This window comes from Artemia franciscana, chromosome 13 (assembly GCF_032884065.1).
Source record: "Artemia franciscana chromosome 13, ASM3288406v1, whole genome shotgun sequence".
In the NCBI taxonomy this organism is placed as follows: Eukaryota; Metazoa; Arthropoda; class Branchiopoda; order Anostraca; family Artemiidae; genus Artemia; species Artemia franciscana.
In genome coordinates this window covers 41,827,904-41,848,757 of record NC_088875.1, presented here as the reverse complement: position 1 = coordinate 41,848,757, position 20,854 = coordinate 41,827,904, and the positions used below count along the sequence as shown (strand labels likewise).

The 20,854-nt window shown below is 32.6% G+C and overlaps 1 protein-coding gene across 1 annotated transcript in view; it reads left to right on the top strand.

The window, feature by feature from the left end:
- LOC136034952 (AP-1 complex subunit gamma-1-like) overlaps positions 1 to 20,854 on the top strand; it is a 78,154-nt gene that overhangs the window by 21,361 nt on the left and 35,939 nt on the right. The window contains exons 4-7 of the mRNA XM_065716497.1: positions 1,714 to 1,790; positions 3,013 to 3,108; positions 8,443 to 8,622; positions 11,409 to 11,555. Of these exons, the coding sequence (XP_065572569.1) occupies positions 1,714 to 1,790; positions 3,013 to 3,108; positions 8,443 to 8,622; positions 11,409 to 11,555 (500 nt within the window). The remainder of the gene's footprint in view (positions 1 to 1,713; positions 1,791 to 3,012; positions 3,109 to 8,442; positions 8,623 to 11,408; positions 11,556 to 20,854) is intronic.

Sequence of the window (20,854 nt, the reverse complement as noted above, 5' to 3'; positions counted from 1 at the left end):
GAATATAGATTTTCAGAGTTTGCCTGAATCTGTCTAAGGTTAATACATTTTGTTCGTTTTGCCTTTTCTTCTTTTCTTCTTCGTTCTTCTTTACATTCTTTTCTTCTTCCTCTTCTTGCAACCTCTCCTTGTTAAATGTGAATTCCTGTAATTTTGCCAACTTGAAGCTTAATGGTACTTGAATTAATGGTACAAACTTTGAAGCTTAATGGTACTCACATTGCTTGTCTTATGCTTTCCACAAAATTTACTTATTCATTGCTGGACAAATGAACTACATTTCCAATATCTTAATTTTTGGTTATCTCAATGTATTGTTGCAAATATATCCCGGGGACTGGGATCCTTATGTGATGGCTGTTTTAAACTGCAACTGAGACTTAGTAAATGCGCACTTGCTCCATGACACTCTCTTTCTCTTATGTTCTGGTCTTAGCCGGTAATAATAGTCGTAGCTAATTTATCCAAAGCTGGAATTCCTTGATCCTTGATATTTTTCACAGGTCTTTCCTGTAATTCAACCTTTTTGCTGTTTTCAAAGATTTTCCTGAATTTTCTTGGGCGAATAGATCGCAACAAAATATCTTCTTCTTTTCTCTTCTTCTTCTTCTGCTCCTATATATTTACTTTTTGCAATTCTTTCCAATAATTCAACCATTTTGCTGTTTTCATATATTTGTCTGGATTTATCTCGGGCGAATAGATCGCAGCAAAATAATTTCCTCTTTTCTCTACTTCTTCCTCTATTTGCACCTGTTCCTTTACTTTTGATAGATTTGTCAGTTTATCTTGGGTTAATAGATTCTTTCACTATTTACGCCTGTATTTTTTCAGTTTTTTCTTCACTAATTCGACAATTCTGCTGTTTTCAGCAGAATAACAAAATACTTCCTAACCTTCTCTTTTTCTCTTTTTTCCTAACCTTCTCTTTTTCAGTTTTTTCTTCACTAATTCGACAATTCTGCTGTTTTCAGCAGAATAACAAAATACTTCCTAACCTTCTCTTTTTCTCTTTTTTCCTAACCTTCTCTTTTTCAGGTTTTTCTTCACTAATTCGACAATTCTGCTGTTTTCAGCAGAATAACAAAATACTTCCTAACCTTCTCTTTTTCTCTTTTTTCCTAACCTTCTCTTTTTCAGTTTTTTCTTCACTAATTCGACAATTCTGCTGTTTTCAGCAGAATAACAAAATACTTCCTAACCTTCTCTTTTTCTCCTTTTTCAAACTGCACTGCTTTTTGCAATTGTTGGGCAAGCGAGTCCAAGTATTTCAATTTTTGGATATCATAATGCGCAAAGTATGCCTCGGGAGTAGAGATCTTCGTGAGGCAGCTTACCCCGTAAACTGCAGCTTGGAGCTAAGAAAAAAGAAAATAACGAATCAATACCTTAAGACTTGAAGATCAATTTAAATCTATTACAATAAGATATATCATCCTTTGTAAAAATAAAAATTTCTAAGTATTTTAAGAATAAAAGAATATTCCAAATAACTAGATAGCTAGTTAGAATAATCGAACCAAAGAGTTAGGAAAATCAAGTAGTTGAACCAAACTAGTAAGTTAAGTGACCTGAAAGGGGCAAGCTGTAGATAAGGAAAACAATCTCGAGTCATCTTTGAATTACTGTAAATGTAATTACTGTATTTGGTTACTGTAATTACTGTGATTGATTTGTATTTCCAATTTTTGGCATGAATTTTTTGATTTTCAGGTGTTTTGATAACTGGTGTGACACTCATCACTGAAATGTGTCGTAAAAGTCCAGACACTCTTGCCCACTTCAGAAAAGTAAGTAACACTTTATTTGGAGGCGGTCAGTCTTTATATAACCCATAATTTTTATCTTGTATATTAAAACACTGGTGTTTCTTATTGACTGGATTGACAATTGGAAAGTATAGAATAGAATTTATTTTAAAAATTTCTATCACAGCATGGTTGTCGAATATGAATTCTACGTCAAAAAAGCACTAGTGTATATATATATATATATATATATATATATATATATATATATATATATATATATATATATATATATATATATATATATATATATATATATATATATATATATATATATAAATATATAATATATATCATATCGAAAGAACTTGACCTTCATGTTAGACATAATTCATTGTACAAAGTAGGTAAAAAAAAGAGTCAATTCGTAGTTAAAAAGTCAAAAATAAAAAATAAATAGATAACAATAAAATTAATGACTAGTTTCCCTGGTCATTATACAGCTCAACAAAACTCGGTACGAAACTCTTGCGAACTCTTTCATGTTTAGCGGGAATGGGAGTCAGTTTGTAGGCCTTTTGGGTTTTTATACAGAACATTCTATTGCGGGCTGGATGGTAGGGTTCGGGGAGGATGGAACGTAATCGGGGAACAGACGGGGTCTTTGTACCCAAAGGAAGGCACAGGATGTTCCTTCTCTCGGCCAAAGTGGTGACCTTGAACTTACCTAGTAGGTAATGATATGTAACCTTCCCTTCACCATTTATGATTCTAAATGCTCGTTTCTGGAAAAGAGAAAGTTCAGTTTCTAAAATGGAATTGGCGAATTTCGGATATTAAAGTTTTTTATTTTTATTATACTCGTTTAATCGTTAAAGTCGATGAAATAGTAAAACATTGCCAGAATTATCTGAAAATCAAGTAAATTAGCCGTAATAGACGCAAAATGCTGGTATTTTGCCAACTAAGCTTAACTAATTTTGCCAACTAATTTCTAAGCTTACATAATTGCACAAAAGGGGCCTGTCTTGCAAGTGCTTGTTTCAGACTTTAATATGATAGATTTTTCACCAAGCTAAAAATCGGTTTTATGATTTTGTACGAAAAAAAGGAAAAGCAAAAAATGATTTACAAAGTTGCTGTTATTCGTATTTTTTTGTAGTCTAGTGATTTTTCAACGATTTTCTTGGAAATTTGTTCTTTTTGTTTGTTATAAGGATGTTCCCAAACCATTCTTTGGCATCCATTTTTTTTCATTTTTTAGACAGCCCCTAATTTGGTCAGGATCCTTAAAAACCTCTTAATGGCTGGATATTCTCCAGAGCATGACGTGTCAGGAATTAGTGATCCCTTTTTACAGGTTTGTATATCTTATTGTTACATTTTTATGCATATTAGGGTCGTTTAAAATCTGAGGACGAGAAAGATGGGGGCAGCAATAGGAGCATATCGCCCTTTCAAGTTGCAAGACGCACAAATAAAACTGTTCAAGATCGTTATTGATAAATGCAGTGAAATTTCATCAGATTCTTTAGCTATTATTTCTATCAATACCCGTAGAGGTTTTTCCAAAGTATCGGTAAATATTTAAGGCTGTAAACAAATTGCAAGGAGGGAAATGTTTGATTTAAAAAAACGGCAAATTTTTTCGAATGATGTAGAATGTTGCACCTTTTCTCATATTTTTGGCCTTTTAAGGGAGTGGGAAAGATCAAATGCCAAGGCTGTCCGTCCCAAAATCAATGGGTCTCGAAGTAGAAATGCTGTCTTCACCGCAATGATACGTGTAATATTGTGTCATATATTTCAAGATACTAAATGAGGTCTTAATGGCTGGAAATTCTTCAGATCACAACCTGTCAGGAATTAGGGACACTTTTAAAAAAGATTCGCATATCTTTTAGTTATATTGTTCTATGCAATGTAGTTTCCTCTAAAGTCCAAGGGCGCGGGGAAGCGATAGGAGCACCCGCCCATTTCAAGTGGCAAGACAGACAAATGAATCTTTTCAAGATCTTTTGGAAGTTCCGCCAATTTTTTTTTGTAGTTATTCCTATTAGTCTCGGTGGAAGTCTTTCCAAGAAGGACTAAGATCCTAAACTCTTTGTGAGGAGGGGAAAGGTTTCTTTTCAAAGTAAGTTTTTTTAACGGCATAGAATGTTGCAGTCCTTATTCCTGATCTTTAATGAAGTGGGGCAGACCAACCGTCGATTCGATACTCCCATGTAGCAGCAATATGTCTAATGGATTTTTATCCTTCCATTTGTTCCGTAGTGAGGGAAAATTCAAGATTTTAAAGAAAAATAAATATGATTTTTTGAACCTGGTTAATAATAAAAATGTACAAAAACTGCTAAGAAACAAAATTAGATAAGAATTGGATTGAAGATTGAAAGTCAAATTAAGACTAGATTATCTAGGTTGAGGATGTTTACAAGAAAAAAAGAAAAGAAATAGCTTCCAGTGTAAAGATAATACCATATATTAAGTCAAGTACTTCCAAAAGGGGTGTGTCATGTATGACAATCATCACGATTAAAAAGAGGAAAAGAGGAATAAAAAGCGTAATAAATCAATACCTCACTGTTAAAGATAGCTAAGTCCATGTATGGTGATTTTGGATCTAGTATTCCTCAACATAGCTGAAATCAAACCAATATCTGTCCATGTACTCATAAACTAGATCTATTTCGTTAATGCAGCTATTGAACGATTTGCCGGCTTTTTTTTATTATCGACTAAATCGACATTATCGAGCTAAATCATAATATATAAAAGCCGAGTAATAATTTCTGCTAGAAGTTTCTAGTGATACAGTCTTTTTATTCGGTTCTTAGAGACTCTAGAGCGAACGATTTTCTTCTATCATCTCCGAAAGATGTAGGTTTTCAGTTACATGTCAAGTGCCGTTTGATGTTACAAAAAATAGTACCTGTTCTTTTGATTATCTTAATTTATATGCAGATTTATTATATGTTGACAGTGCTTGTAATTTGGCCCTTACTTCTAGGTCCTCGATCCCACTTAAGAATTTAAATTCGTCAAAAGCGGGAAAGGTACCCTGGCCAGTGACCAGGTTACTTTCCCCATCGGTCCCGTGCCCCCGTCTAGTGCCCTTGGGCCTAAACCTTCCAAATTGGTCCCCGCACACTAAGTTCCCTAGGCCTATTTCTGCAGTTTCATTTCAGTCTAGGGATGACATCAATCCAGTGATCGTTTTTTTGTTGAATGTACCAAAAATAAAATCACGATTTAAACTGATGCTGGCACAAGAAGCACCAGCTTATCCCTTTCCTCTCCAACCAGTAGCTCTCGACTTCTTTTTAAGAATACCCCCGCCGTCTCTTTCCCAGATTTCCTCCAAAGTATTGATCCTCACTTCCAATACATTTACTCCCCCCCTTCTGTCAAGCCTTCAATATGATATCGTGTACAGAGATGCGGCTACTCCTAATGTCAGGAGTCAAAAGTCCCTGGTATCGCCTTCTGGTCAACCTGTTACTAGGAAAATTGATCTTGAGCTTACCCATAGTACCCCCATCCCTGCTAAATCTGATAAACCTCAGCGCCCCCCAGATAGTGTCCATAGACCTCTTCACCCTCAAAATCCTTTTTCAAATCGTTTGCCAGATAGACAGGTGTTTCTGGTATACATAATAGTAAACATAAGAGCAATAAGTTACGTTACCATTTCCCTAGGTTGTTATTAAGTAATGCAGAAAGCCTTAACTTTAAAAAAACTTATTGAGCTTGAAATTACGGCGAACAGTCTAGCATCAGATTTAATTTGTATAGCTGACGATGGCTTATTTTATTGAGTTTGTAAAACTTCGCCCACATGATCATTATCTTGGTAAAACAAAATGGGGAGGGGTAAGGATTTTTTGTCGTGATAATTTGTCGCCAAGGAAAGTAAATGTTTTCCAGGAATAAATGAGTATGATGAAATAAACTTGGAGTAAAGTTAAACCGAAGTTCTACCACGCCATTAGCTAATATCATTGTTGGTTGTTTTTATTATTCACACGGTCAATAAGAGCAGCGTAAAGACTTCTTAGAAAAACTCAATGTATCGCTTGATTGCCTCCTGTCTAAACATCCAAATGCTGGGATCCTACTTACCGGTGACGGAAATGAACTAAACACAAGTCATATTTGTCGGAAGCTAATTTAAATCAAATTTTTGATATCCCAACAACAAAAGGTGGTACTTCCCTTGACATTATTTGTACTGACATGCATGAATTTTATCAAAAACCCAATTCCCTCCCCCCTCTTGGTGGCAGTTACCAATTTTACGCTTTCGCTAAATCCGATACAAAATCATATGCGCAAGTAGTATAAATTTGATGTATTGAAGTATCGACCAATTACAAATAGTGGTCTGCTCAATTTTGGAACATGGCTTTCAGAAGAGCAATGGGAAGATGTATTCGCTGTCGACGAATCGAATGAGAAAGCCGAACTTTTCCTACAAAAACTTATCAGTAATTATTTACTCCATTTTCCAGAGGTTCAAAAGATGTTCTAATAATGAGCTGTATGATGAAATAAATGATGAAAAATAAATGTTGATGATGAGGCGAAAATACATAAAATAAAGAGAACTTTAAAATGTCTTCTTGATATTCCAATTGATTTAGTAAAAGCATTTTCTGATAAGTTATCAAAACATTTATCAAATACTTTTAATGCTGTAACTAGAAGTAGTTCATTTCCTAAATGCTAGAAAAAAGGATACGTTACACCCATACAGAAGAAATGTGTTAGTTTAGATAGTTTGGATTTTTATGGAGTTCGGCCAATTACCTTAACACCAATATTCTCTAAACTGTATGACAGCTTCGCAGCAGATTTGCTTAACGAGACAATCCATGAATTTATTGATGAACAACAATTCGGAAACCTGAAAGGTTTCCGAGGGTTTGCTTCTTAATAAAATACTATTCTATTTTTTTCGATTGAGAGAGAAAATTTCAACTAAAAGTCATTTGGATATAGCCAGTATAATTTGAAAAATACAAAGTTAAGTGTTATTCACTGAGTCTGGATGAGGGATTTACAGCTTTTTTTTTAAAAAAAGCCTACAATTAACCTTAAAAAGACTAAAAAAGATAAAATCTTTAAAAAATATTGAAAAAGATTAGATTAAAATAAATATTATTTTTTGGTTTAGTTTTTACCAACTTTCGTTTTCTAGATTTTGTGGTTTTGTATTTTATTGTTCATTTCTCTTTTTTGTCATGCAGATGAGTCAAAAGTTATGTTTGTTACCCCCAGAAATTATGAGCTCCTCTCCCAATTTGTAGGTGCATTATATTATCTTGTTGTTTTTTAATACTAAGTTGAGTGGATAAATTCATTCTTTCACCAAAAGGTTAAAAATTGTATTTTAAAAATCTTGCTCATATTTTTCGTAAATTAATTTCCTGCCAATATTTATGAATTAAGCTACCATCGTTCTATTCTTGCAATAACCATTAACGTCACTTGCCAAGGTAACAGAAAACAGCGCAGCTAGTGAGTGCAACTCAATATGACTTAACTCGTTCAGTATTTTTGTACTTTGAAACATTTCTGAATTTTTATTTTCTTCCTTCTTAGAAAGTGAAAGTAAAATTGAACTTCCAAAGTTAAGATCAAAAGTACAAACTGAAAGCGAAATAAAATTAGACTGCTTGTGCCTGAATTAAGTCAACACCATTTTGAAGATCAAGAAAATCAAACGAGCTCAAGTTTAAACTCAGTCCCCGCTACAGTCGGAGTCGATCCAGCGTTAACGGGATCGCACATTGCATTTATCTCTCCCAGTTATGCTTCCATTTCCTACCTATTTGTATAGCAGAAGCTAAAATAGTTTTCTTATGTGTAAAAAAATGACAAAATAAATACAACTTACATCTTCAGTAAATTTTCTTCTTTATGTAGTTTGTGATGTAGCATGTATAGTTTGTGTTTTGGTATGATTCCATTTCTTTCCTATTCCTTCTTATTCTTCCCTATTCCTTTTTTACATTCCGTTTATCAGTTTATCTTTCCTACTTTTTTTTGTTTCCTTTTAATTCAAGCATTTGACTAAATATCTTTTCCTGATTCGAATATCCTTCCTTGACTGATTATCCTCTCCTCAAATTTTTTCCCTTTTCATCCCTTGTTTTACAGGTTTTACGGTTACAAGTCTGTTATTATTTCATTATTGCCGACTTTTTACTGTTTTCTACTGTTTTTTGTATGTCTTCGTGTTTGATTATATTTTTAGCCCTTATATCCTCAAATTTTAAGCCGAGTGACAATATGTCGTGTGATATGTTTGGTGACGGGTGGATATTTTTTTATTGACGGGGGACTTTTTTTTTGCTTCGTATTTATAATGTATTTATTGTACTAATGATAATTTTGGCTTATCAGTCTGTATTTTTTTATACTTTATTTTTTTTTCATCTGACGAGGTATTTAATGCTTGTGAAAGTCATATATGAAATAAAAACTTATCCTTTCTTGTCCTCCGAACTGGAACTTATTCTTGTACTTACAAAGAAAATCTTGTTCAGAAGTTTTGCGCATATCATATTTTTAGAAGATGAGAGCAGTTTTTTAGTTTAATCTTATTTTAGCTTATTTTTGTCCACTGATTTATATCCACTTTGTACTTGTTTTTTTATTTGCTCATGATAGCCATTTCGTTTTTATTTAGATAAAGGTTTTGAGGTTGCTGAGAGTACTTGGAAAAAAAGATTCAGAAACATCGGAGGCAATGAACGATATTTTAGCTCAAGTGGCCACTAACACCGAGACAAGTAAAAATGTTGGTAATGCCATCTTGTATGAAGCAGTTTTGTCTATCATGGACATTGAATCTGATAGCAGTTTGAGAGTAAGTATTCTAATCACCTGTTCATTTTAGATCTTGATTATAAACTTTTCTGGGCCATTTGATTAGTCTTGGGGAGATTTGGCCCCTCCCATGTAAGTCGATATCTCTACTAAGTAAGCCCATAAAATGAGACTAAAATCAGAAGGATTAAGAAAAAAGTAAAAAAAAAAATATGTTCAGCGTGTTTGCTTCTTCAAATTATGCCTGGAATCAGGGTAGGGGGTTGTACAGAACATAGAAAGAGGATTTCTCATCCCTAAATGCAGTTCGACTTTTGCAACTTTCAGGTAAAATAATTGTTCTAAGTTGACGGGGCATTGTTCGTTACATGACGATCTGATATGATTATCTGATGAATCTGATTAGGAATTTATATGTCTGTATTTTGTGTTTTCAGTCAAATTTATATTCTGTGTATCTGATTGTAGAGATGTGACGTCAGCCTACTCGGTCCATTTCTAAAACTGCAGATAATCGGCCTAGTGACAATGGTCTTTTACATGGACCAGATTTAATTTATGTGTGTATCTGGAAGAAAAAGTATGCTTTAGGACAGGATGGCACATTAGGATAGGATAGGTGTTAAGGATTTTACTTTCCTCAAAGAATATAGAAAGCTGATAAAGAGAAGGAACTTTGGTGCTTTAATGAGCCAGCATCATTCAATCTGCAGCGTTACCCTGCAGAACAGAAGAAAAAAATCAAACCAATATGTAGTTGTCTTAAAGTAGATTAATTCTTTTTCTTTAAACTATTTATTCTTGAATGTAAAGTAGATAAAGAAAGGGTCACAAATATACCTTTTTGGGCCTTACATTTTTGGGCCAATTTAAAGCAAAAGTAATGAAAGAGATACAAAACTAAAAACAGATAATATCCTTATTTTTAATTTTAGTTAACTTCCTAAATTTACTGGCTTACGCTGGATGGCACTGAATGTTTTTTTCTCGGATATAAACCTGAGTTCCATCTCTCATCAGTTTTTCCGTGCCTCGGTCAATCGGAGTACGGTCAATATTGACCAATTGGATGATGTTGTTTTTTTGTATATCACATAACATTTGAGTGTTAGTATCAACTAGCAAATTGATGACAACAAATCTAAGACAGTATCCAAAATGGATAAGGCTGAATAGACTGCAGAAAGGTCAGGGTTGTTTCACTGGATATTTAGTTTTTTATCCAATCAGAGGCGATTTTAGGGGAGGGACGAAGAGGGCACTTGCCTTAGGCGCAGAAATTTTAGGGGCGCAAAATTTCAAATAAATAATCTAACGCTTATAATCATTTTGTAATTTTTGAAATTATTCTATTAATAAATTAAAGCAGAGGACGCAGTTAATAAATGAAAATAGTTAATAAAAAACTAATGATTAATAAAACTAAAAAGTTACAAAATAATCATATAATAATAAGTAAAATAATTAAATCTAAATAATTAGTAATGATTAAATTATTTAAATAATAAATTCGGAAAATATTCAAAACAAATTATTATTTAATTAACTGAATATAATTTTGTTAATAAATAAACATTTTGTTAAAATTTGGCCTGAAATTTTGTGGGAGATGGGGGTGGAGTGCTAAACAACATTTTGCCCAGGGCGCAAGAGAAGGCAGAACCACCACTGTACCCAATGGTAGGCTGTCAACCATTAACTCATTAGTTTATATGGCATTTTGTTGGCCCGGTACTGGTAGCTTTTTATTGGTGGCTTAAAAAAAATCTATAGTATGTTCCGGAAATGTGTCTAATGTAGATTTATCTCCATCAGTTTTCTACGCAAAAACGTATATTTCTCGTAAACTCGCATCTGTGCAACCCCGTGGCTGAAACGTAAATCTTGCGGAAAAACGTATATGCTTATACAAGTGTGTATGACTAAGAAAAAAAGAAGGCAAGAATACCCATCTGTTGTTTCTATGTTGGTTTAAGTTTTAGAAAAATGAGATTGGAAAAGAAGGTATTGCTTCAGTGCTGTTATGAAGGCAAACAAATGGACTCTGTGCACTGTAAATATGTAGATCAATTCTTTCAAAACTGTGTAACTAATTTTTATTAAAACAATGTGGTGCTCAATTTATTTCTTGCACACGTTCTTATATATTCTAAATAAAAAAAAACCTTTGGTGTATAATTATGTTTGACGATGTTTATTCCTCTTCTTTCTTAAGCTCTCTTGAATGTCAATTATACAAGCTTGCCACTAAGTTTGCTTGGAGAATGTTAGGGAAAAGTCTGTAATTTTGCTTTTCAAAAGTTAATTATATATTTTTTTATTATTTATGCATAATTAATTTTAATATATTTAGCCCTTTTCGATTTAATGTTAATGCTGATCTCTGACATTTTGCCAAAATGGAAATCGTTTCTTTTGATTAATAAACTCGGTCACCCTAGCCGAGTGGATGGTATGCTGGAGGTGTAATTCTATGGCCCTTCCGACGTAGGTTTGAGTCCTTGTGTTGCAAATCCCTTGGTTTGGGGTGGAGTCATTGGTGTGACTCTGCCGCCATTAATGCAGTGGTCGCCATTACATGAAGCGGGTAAAAGTAGACCGCATTTTTTTATGTATTTTTTTATTACTGAACAATAAACTTTAGATGTGACGATAAAGAAGCTAAATAGTTGTATGTCATTATCGAACTTGAACGGTAAATATTTTTCCCAATGAACCATTCGACGTTAATTTAAAAAATTTTGCTGGAATTTTACTCTCGACACCAGCGAAATCATGAGACCGAATTTGGCTTTGCGCTACTGTATTTAAACTTTTCTTTCTTAGGTTCTCGGAGTCAATATACTTGGTCGATTTCTGATCAACAGCGACAAGAATATTCGCTATATCGCCCTGAACACTTTGCTTCAAACTGTTTATATTGACTATACAGCTGTAATGAGACATAGACAAACGATCGTCGACTGCTTGAAGGTTAGTTACTCCTTTTTGTTGCTCTTTTACTTCAAACCGATTATATTGACTGTGCAGCTGTAATGAGACATAGACAAACGATCTTTGACTGTTTGAAAGTTAGTTACTTTTTTTTGTTGCTCATTTACTTCAAGCTTTATATATTGACTATATTTACTTACTTACTTTTGGCGGAAACCAGACGATGAACTGTCCTATCCGGCACTAATGGATCTTGGAATCATACTCGACGGCCACTTTGATTTGGTGGCAGCAGATACCCTGGTGATCTTCACCAAATCACTGTCCCATCTCCAAGCCAGCTTTTGGAAGGCTTCCCATGTTTATAGGTTCTTTTTGAATCTTTGCCTAAGATTCTTCTTCTGTCCTCTTGGTTGTCGTTTCCAGAAGAGTGCTGGCGCGTAAATGAGAATATACGTTCGTACGTATCGTACGTCCGGTGAGACGCAAGATATGGCCGAGGAGCGTGATGCGATGTCTCTTTATGATCGGAGGTAGCTATTCAGACTGGCAACAACGCATTTTTAATTTGCTATTGGAACTAGCAATATACCAATTGTTAGTTGGGAGGGAAGGCAATGGCGATCGAAGGAATCCGAATTTCTTGCCTCTTCTGCCTTGAATAGCCACGTCTCACATGTGTACAGTAGTACAGCTTCCAGATTGTGCATAAACTTTGACTTGTGTTTTTGTGTGACTTTTGGCTTTTTCTTTTATCTGCCCCATCTCTGTCATCTGGCCCCATACCGCTTATTTTGGACTGGTATTGATTATCCAAGCCTTTGCTATACGTGTTGCGATTTCTGTTTGAGCTCCACCACCTGGTTTGACAACAGACCAAAGGTGCTCGAATTCCTAAACGTTTTCAGTTGATTCGCCATCAAGAATAATCTGACGTGAATTAGAATGGCTGTGGGTCATAACTTCAGTCTTGGACGTAGACAATCAATCGTTCAGTGTTTGCAGGTTAGTTAGTCTTTTTGTGCTTTAAAGACTGCTATCCATCCTTGAGAAAGACTAACTTGGCGAACGGAATGGAGATATGTAACATTTTCACTATTCACTGTTCTTAATCAGCAATGTCACTATGCATTAATATTTCTCTTATGTGAAATATTGTTATAAGCTAATGCCGTCACCGATTCTGTAAAATTAGTCTTACAAATTGCCACCATTGCATTCGTAGATAAAGATGGTCGGCCACATGGATTGATATGCAATTTTGTAATTAAATGAATTGAATTGAACTGAACTAAACTGTTTCCATCACAGAGTTTTAAGTCGGAGTTTGAACATAAAACTATATTATTATTGTATATGTTATTACTATATATATATATATATATATATATATATATATATATATATATATATATATATATATATATATATATATATATATATATATATATATATATATATAGATATAAATGTGTGTATATATATTGTATATATATATATATATATATATATATATATATATATATATATATATATATATATATATATATATATACACACATTTATATATATATATATATATATATATATATATATATACATATATATATATATATATATATATATATATATATATACATATATATATATATATATATATATATATATATATATATACATATATATATATATATATATACTAGCTGTTGGGGTGGCGCTTCGCGCCACCCCAACACCTAGTTGGTGGGGGCGCTTCGCGCCCCCCCCCAAGCCCCCCCGCGCGCGTAAGTCGTTACGCGCCATATTAGTTACGCGCCATTGTAGTTGTGTCCCTATGTCCCACCTGTGAATATAGATAGATATATATATATATATGTTTTTAACTACGTAAAACTTGCGAATATACAACATTCTTAGCTGTCCCATTGTCTGTGCATATAAATAGATTGTCAGGTTTACCGACTCTTGAACATGCAACATATAATGGTCCATGGGAAAACAATCCGTATTCAGATCTATACCTCATGATTCTAATGATTGCCCTTGAGCTTTGTTGATGGTGATTGCTAATCGACCATTCCCTGTCCCGGTGTCCTGATCGTCATTTATATCCCCCTGTGCCCCCCGGCGTCCCCGTTGTAGTTGTGTCCCTGTGTCCCGGTCGTCATTTATATTTTTTACTTATGTCCTGGTCATTATGGCTTATGTATGGTCATTTATATTCCCTGTGTCCCGGTCGTCATTTGTATCCCGGTGTCCCGGTCTGTATATACATTCGTTTTTTAGTTTTGTTTTTCTCCTTTATTTTTTTCCTTTTTTCTTTTTTTTCTTTTTTAGTTTATTTAGATTTTTAGATTTTTAGTTTTTTTATTAGTTTTTGTTTTTTTTTTCTTTTTAGTTTTTTCGTAGTTTTTACCTTCTTTTTAGTTTTTTTAGTTTTTTTTTTACTTATGTACTGGTCGTCATTTATACTCCCTGTGTCCCGGTGCTTTGTTGATTGCTAATCGAACATTCCTTTTGTCCCGGTCGCTTTCTCTTTGAGTGTCGTCATTTATTTTTTTCTTTTTTAGTTCTTACCTTGTTTTAGTTTTTTTTAGTTTTTTAGATGAAATTTTTTTTTAGTTTTTTTCCTTTTTTTCTTTTTAGTTTTTTATTGGTTTTTACCTTTTTTTTAGCTTTTTTAGTTTTTTTTTCGTTTTTTCTTTTTACTTTTTTTTTAGTTTTTATCTTTTTTATTTTTTTTTATTTTTATTCTTAATTTTATTAGTTTTCTTTTTCTCTTCTATTTTTCAGTTTTTTCCTTTTTTTTAGTTTTTATTTTTTTTATTTTTTTACCTTTTTTTAGTTTTTTTTAGTTTTTTAGCTTTTTTATTTTTTTTTATTAGTTTTTAGTTTTTTTTGTAGTTTTTGCCTTTTTTTAGTTTTTTCAGTTTTTTGTTTAGTTTTTAGTTTTTTACCTTTTTTAGCCTAACCAGGATTTGAACCTGGGACCTTCATTCTCCGTTCTGACACCCTCTCTCACCGAGTGACTACTCCAGCATGTTCATTTTGGTGTTTTAAATGGTATATTATTAACCAAATTAATGTGTTTTACAATATACTAAGCATCGTCATAACAAAAATGATGGCAACTAATTTCATGACGTCAGCCGAAACATGACGTCACCTGATCCATCCACAGATCCACACACAGACAACTTATTTTTATATATATAGATATATATATATATATATATATATATATATGTATTATATAGTATATGTTTCGTAATTGTGTCCTGATTTGGACACTGAAATTTCGTCTTGATGTCCTCAAATCGCGATGTCCTCTATATATATATAAATGTGTGTATATATATTGTATATATATATATATATATATATATATATATATATATATATATATATATATATATATATATATATATATATATATATATATATATATATATATATATACATATATATATATATATATATATATATATATATATACATACATATATATATATATATATATATATATATATATATATATATATACATATATATATATATATATATATATATATATATATATATATATATATATATATATATATATATATATATATATATATATATATATATATATATATCTTCTATATATATAAAAATAAGTTGTCTGTCTGTGGATGTGTGGATGGATGTGTGGATGGATGTGTCAGGTGACGTCACCTGAAAAAACTGGATTAGGTGACGTCAAAACTGAAAAAACTAAAAAAAGGCAAAAACTACAAAAAAAAACTAAAAACTAATAAAAAAAATAAAAAAGCTAAAAAACTAAAAAAACTATAAAGGTAAAAACCAATAAAAAACTAAAAAAAAAACTGAAAAAACTAAAAAAAGGCAAAAACTACAAAAAAAAACTAAAAACTAATAAAAAAAGTAAAAAAGCTAAAAAACTAAAAAAACTAAAAAAACTAAAAAAAGGTAAAAAACTAAAAAAAATAAAAAATAAAAAAAAACTAAAAAAAAGGAAAAAACTGAAAAATAAGCTAAAATAAAGGTAAAAACCAATAAAAAACTAAAAAAAAAAGGAAAAAACTAATAAATGACGACACTCAAAGAGAAAGCGACCAGGACAAAAAACTAAAAAAAAAGGCAAAAACTACAAAAAAACTAAAAACTAATAAAAAAAATAAAAAAGCTAAAAAACTAAAAAAACTAAAAAAAGGTAAAAAACTAAAAAAACTAAAAACTAAAAAAAAACTAAAAAAGGTAAAAACTAAAAGAACTAAAAAAGAAAAAAATAAATGACGACACTCAAAGAGAAAGCGACCAGGACAAAAGGAATGTTCGATTAGCAATCAACAAAGCACCGGGACACAGGGAGTATAAATGACGACCAGGACACAAGTAAAAAAAAAAATTAACAAAACTAAAAAGAAGGTAAAAACTACAAAAAAACTAAAAAGAAAAAAAAACTAAAAACTAATAAAAAAACTAAAAAATCTAAAAATCTAAATAAACTAAAAAAGAAAAAAAAAGGAAAAAAATAAAGGAGAAAAACAAAACTAAAAAACGAATGTATATACAGACCGGTACACCGGGATACAAATGACGACCGGGACACAGGGAATATAAATAACGACCGGGACACAGGGACACAACTACAACGGGGACACCGGGGGAAACAGGGGGATATAAATGACGACCGGGACAAAAAAACTAAAAAGAAATAAAAACTAAAAACTAATAAAAAAAACTAAAAAATCTAAAAATCTAAATAAGCTAAAAAAGAAAAAAAAAGGAAAAAAATAAAGGAGAAAAACAAAACTAAAAAACGAATGTATATACAGACCGGGACACCGGGATACAAATGATGACCGGGACGCGGGACACAGGGAATATAAATGACGACCGGGACACAGGGACACAACTACAACGGGGACACCGGGGGAAACAGGGGGATAACCTGACAATCTATTTATATGCAAAGACAATGGGACAGCAAAGAATGTTGTATATTCGCAAGTTTTACGTAGTTAAAACCATATATATAGGGACACAACTACAATGGCGCGTAACTATTATGGCGCGTAACGACTTACGCGCGCGGGGGGGCTTGGGGGGGGCGCGAAGCGCCCCCACCAACTAGGTGTTGGGGTGGCGCGAAGCGCCACCCCAACAGCTAGTATATATATATATATATATGTATTATATAGTATATGTTTCGTAATTGTGTCCTGATTTGGACACTGAAATTTCGTCTTGATGTCCTCAAATCGCCCCGAATTTGGAAAACTTGTTCGTGAATTAAAAAAATTGAGTGTGGAAGCGCTGATTTCGACCCAAATAAACTTAATTTGAAACTTTTATAAATTAAAAATAGACTTTTTTCAATCTTACTACTCCGGATGGGTAAGGCTACTTACCCATCCGGATTGGTGACCCTAGCAATTGTAATTTGATTATATGAGCTTTTTTGTGTATTATCTAGATATAATCATACAAGTTAAATAAATATTTTTGTAAGCTATTATATCTCTATAATTATACAAGTTTAAATTTAATTATAACTAATTCAGTGTTAAAGCGCCAAAAATCCAAAGCTACTGGCTAATATGTCAAATGGAAAGTCAGATGAGCCAATTAGATGAAAGAAACCAACCAGCTTGGTATATATTCTGAGCTAAACATTTTTCTATGATGTCCTATTTTATCTTTCTCTTCTGTTACAGCTTGTCAAAAACATAGATAGACGCTTTTTTCGTACTTTTGGCCATATTTTACTATTAAGGTCTTTTTTTGATAAAACTTGGCAACAATTCTCTAATGGAATGACTCATTGTCTACTCTTATGGATCTTGTCTGCCGATCATTGAAAGGCCTAAGAATTGAGATTTTTATGGATAGTCGGTAAAATAACAAAATTAGATACAATTAATACAATAAGAAGAAAAGACTTGAACTTTCATTAAATTAAATACATTTAAGCCAATGAAATAAAATAAATTTAATTACTGTGGCGAATATATTATGTGGTAAGTTCTCCTTTTGTAGATACAAAAATGTTTTATGCTTTTTTACTATTAGGTGCTGTATTTTTTTTCTCTCTTTATTTTTTTTCTATCATCAACTAAAATAGGGTGACTGATTATTTTTTACATTGATGTAGCGATTCGTATAAGAGCTTTTGGGTTGATTTTTTTGTTGATAGCTCATTCAAATTTCAAAATTAATAAAAATACATCTAGCTCAAATAGAAGAAAATAATTAACAAAATTTTATAAGATTTGAATAAAACTAAGCCAGTTAAATAAAAGAAACTCCGAGAATTTAGTAGATATTTTATGCGAAACGTATTGTAGTGATATCCCATCTATTCTCCCTTTTTTCCATCGTTGTTCTAAATTCGAGTAACCGTTTACTTATTCTACGCACAGAATTCTAACGTTATATTTGTTGAAATGTTAAATTCGTTGAATTGAATTCATACATTTCGTAAAGGTCGTAGAATTGAGTTTGTTTGCTGATAAATTAGCCGAATGTCGAAGTTAATGAGATTAAATAAAACTAACTTAACTAGAAAGAATATTTAAATTAAGTTTTCTTAAGTAAATCTATGCCACGTTTTCCTTGTAATTTTCAATTTTCTCTTTGCTTCTTTCATATCTGGTCTAAAGCATAGATTAACTGTTAGTTTTTACGTATTGGATCCCGAAGGTGCGATTCATCGGAGCGCTTTTGAATTCGTTCTCTCAACTTAGTATTAAAAAACAACACAATAATAATGCCCCCACAATTTGGAGTGGAGCTCATAATAGCTGGGAGTAACAAACATAACATTTGACATCTACATAATAAAAAAGAAATGAATAGTAAAAATACAAAACCATAAAATCTAGAAGACGAAGGCTGGTAAAAACTAAACCAAAAAATAGTATTTTTTTTCAATCTAATCTTTTTCAATATTTTTTAAAGATTTTACCCTTTTTGTTCTTTTTAAGGTTAATTGTAAGCCTTTTGCTTTATTTTTCAAATTATACTGGCTATATCCAAAGGACTTATGGTTCTTTCATATCTGGTCTAAAACATAGATTAACTGTTAGTTTTTACGTAAAGGATCCTGAAGGGGCGATTCATCGAAGGGCTTTTGATTTCCATCTTTTGTTGATATCAATTGTTTATCCAATAATACCATTTCCAGTGATACCAATTGTTGATACCCATGTCTTTTTGACCAATAGCAACTCACTGAAGCACCAGGTCCTCTGTGCCCAACGCAACTTTGTATGCTACTACCCAGTCTACAGACTACAACCAGACTACTACCCAGACTACAACCCAGTCTATTTGAAGCTCTCATTTCATAAATACAAACAACAAGTAGAAACAACAGGAAATTTTTTCTTAAGATAGTGGAACCTTAACCCTAGAGTCCTGGTTGAGCTTCCCTGAAGTAAGGATGCTAGGACTGTTTTTAAAATGATTTTAGTTTTAATGGTCGTATCTTAATTGGAGTTTCTTTTATATTTTCATTTATTTTTAGTGAGGACGGCTCTTGGATATAGGGTCGAAATGTTTATTTAAGGTTAAGGGTCACTGTCCTAAGAAAAAATTCCTTGTATCTCCGTGTTGTTTGTTTTTGTAATGGAAAGGCAATGTGGTCTTTGTTTGTTATTTAGCTCCAATCTCCTTTGACTCCTTTCTTATGACACCCCCCTCCTTCTGGAACGAACTGCTTTTCGTTTGGCCGCAAATGGATAGGCAAACACACTTTGGACAATAAATCAATTTTCATTGTTTTTTGTTGATAAATTGTTATTTGTTCTTAAATCAGTAGAAAATCAACATTAATTAAAAAGAAGTAAAATAATAGAATAAATTGTGACGAAATAAAATGAGGCCAGTTAATTAAAGAAAACTCGACTAATTTTATTAATGTTTTTATGGCTTGTTTTCATATGATTACCCATTTTTTCTTCCTTCCTTTCCATTTTTTCTTCCTTCCTTCCATTTTTTCTTCCTTTATTTCATATCTTGTCGCAGCAGAGTTACTGCTGTTTTTCAAACAGTTCGTGGTAACGAACTGTAGTAAGGAGCGACCCGGCTCAACAGTAGCTGAAACTCTAAAAAACGGAATTTTAATACCAATTGTAACATCAAAAGAATCGTATTTTAATGCTGATTTAAAATATATAAGTTTTATCAAGGTTAGTCTTTCCCATCAAACGTTACGAGCCTGAGAAAATTTGCCTTAATTTAGAAAATAGGGGGAAACGCCCCCCAAAAGTCATAGAGTCGTAACGAATATCAAACAATCAGATTAAGCGTATCAGAGAACCCTACTGTAGAAGTTTCAAGCTCCTATTTACAAAATGTGGAATTTTGTATTTTTTGCCAGAAGGTCACGGATGCGTGTTTATTTGTGTGTTTTTTTTGTTGTTTTTTTTTTCCCCAAGGGTGATCGTATCGACCCAGTGGTCCTAGAATTGTCGTGAGAGGGCTCATTCTAACGGAAATAAAAATTTCTAGTGCCCATTTTAAGTTACCAAAAACATTGGAGGCCACCTAGGCCCCTTCCCACGCTCATTTGTTCCCACAGTCACCAGATCAAAATTTTGAGATAGCCATTTTATTCAGCATAGACGAAAAACCTAATAACTTTGTCTTTGGGGACGACTTAATCCCCCCCCCCAGTCCCCGGGGGAGGGGCTGCAAATTACAAACATATAATAATGGTTATTGGGAAGCATACAAACGTTTTTAGGGGGACTTGTTCGTGGTGGGGGGGTCGGGGGAAGGGGGTTACGTGGGAGGATCTTTCCATGAAGGAATTTATTATGAGGGAAGAAAATGTCCATGAAGGGGGCGCTGATTTTCTAGCATTATTTAAACAAAAAAAAGAGAAAATAAATGAAAAAAAAAAAATTTCAACTAGATGTATGGAGCAGCATTAAAACTTAAAATGAACAGAAATTATTACGTATATAAGTGATTCGTCTCCTCCTCAATACCTCGCTCTTTACGTGAAAGTATTTTTAGTAATCTCAATTATTTATTCTATGGCTTTTGTGATTCAGGGGTCATTCTTAAAGAATTGGGACTAAATTTAAGCTTTAGTGTAAAGAGTGAGGTATTGACGAGGGGGCGAACCCCCTCATATACGTAATAAAAATATGCAAATATTGAAGTTCGCAACGTAAGTTAATTTGTAAGTTACGTGTATTTATTACTAATAAAAACGTTCGTAGAAAAATAAAAAGTTCTAGTTGCCTTTTTCAGTAACCAGAAATTGAAGGGCAACTAGGCCTCCTCCCTCTTTTTTTGTCAAAATCGCCCGATCAAAACTC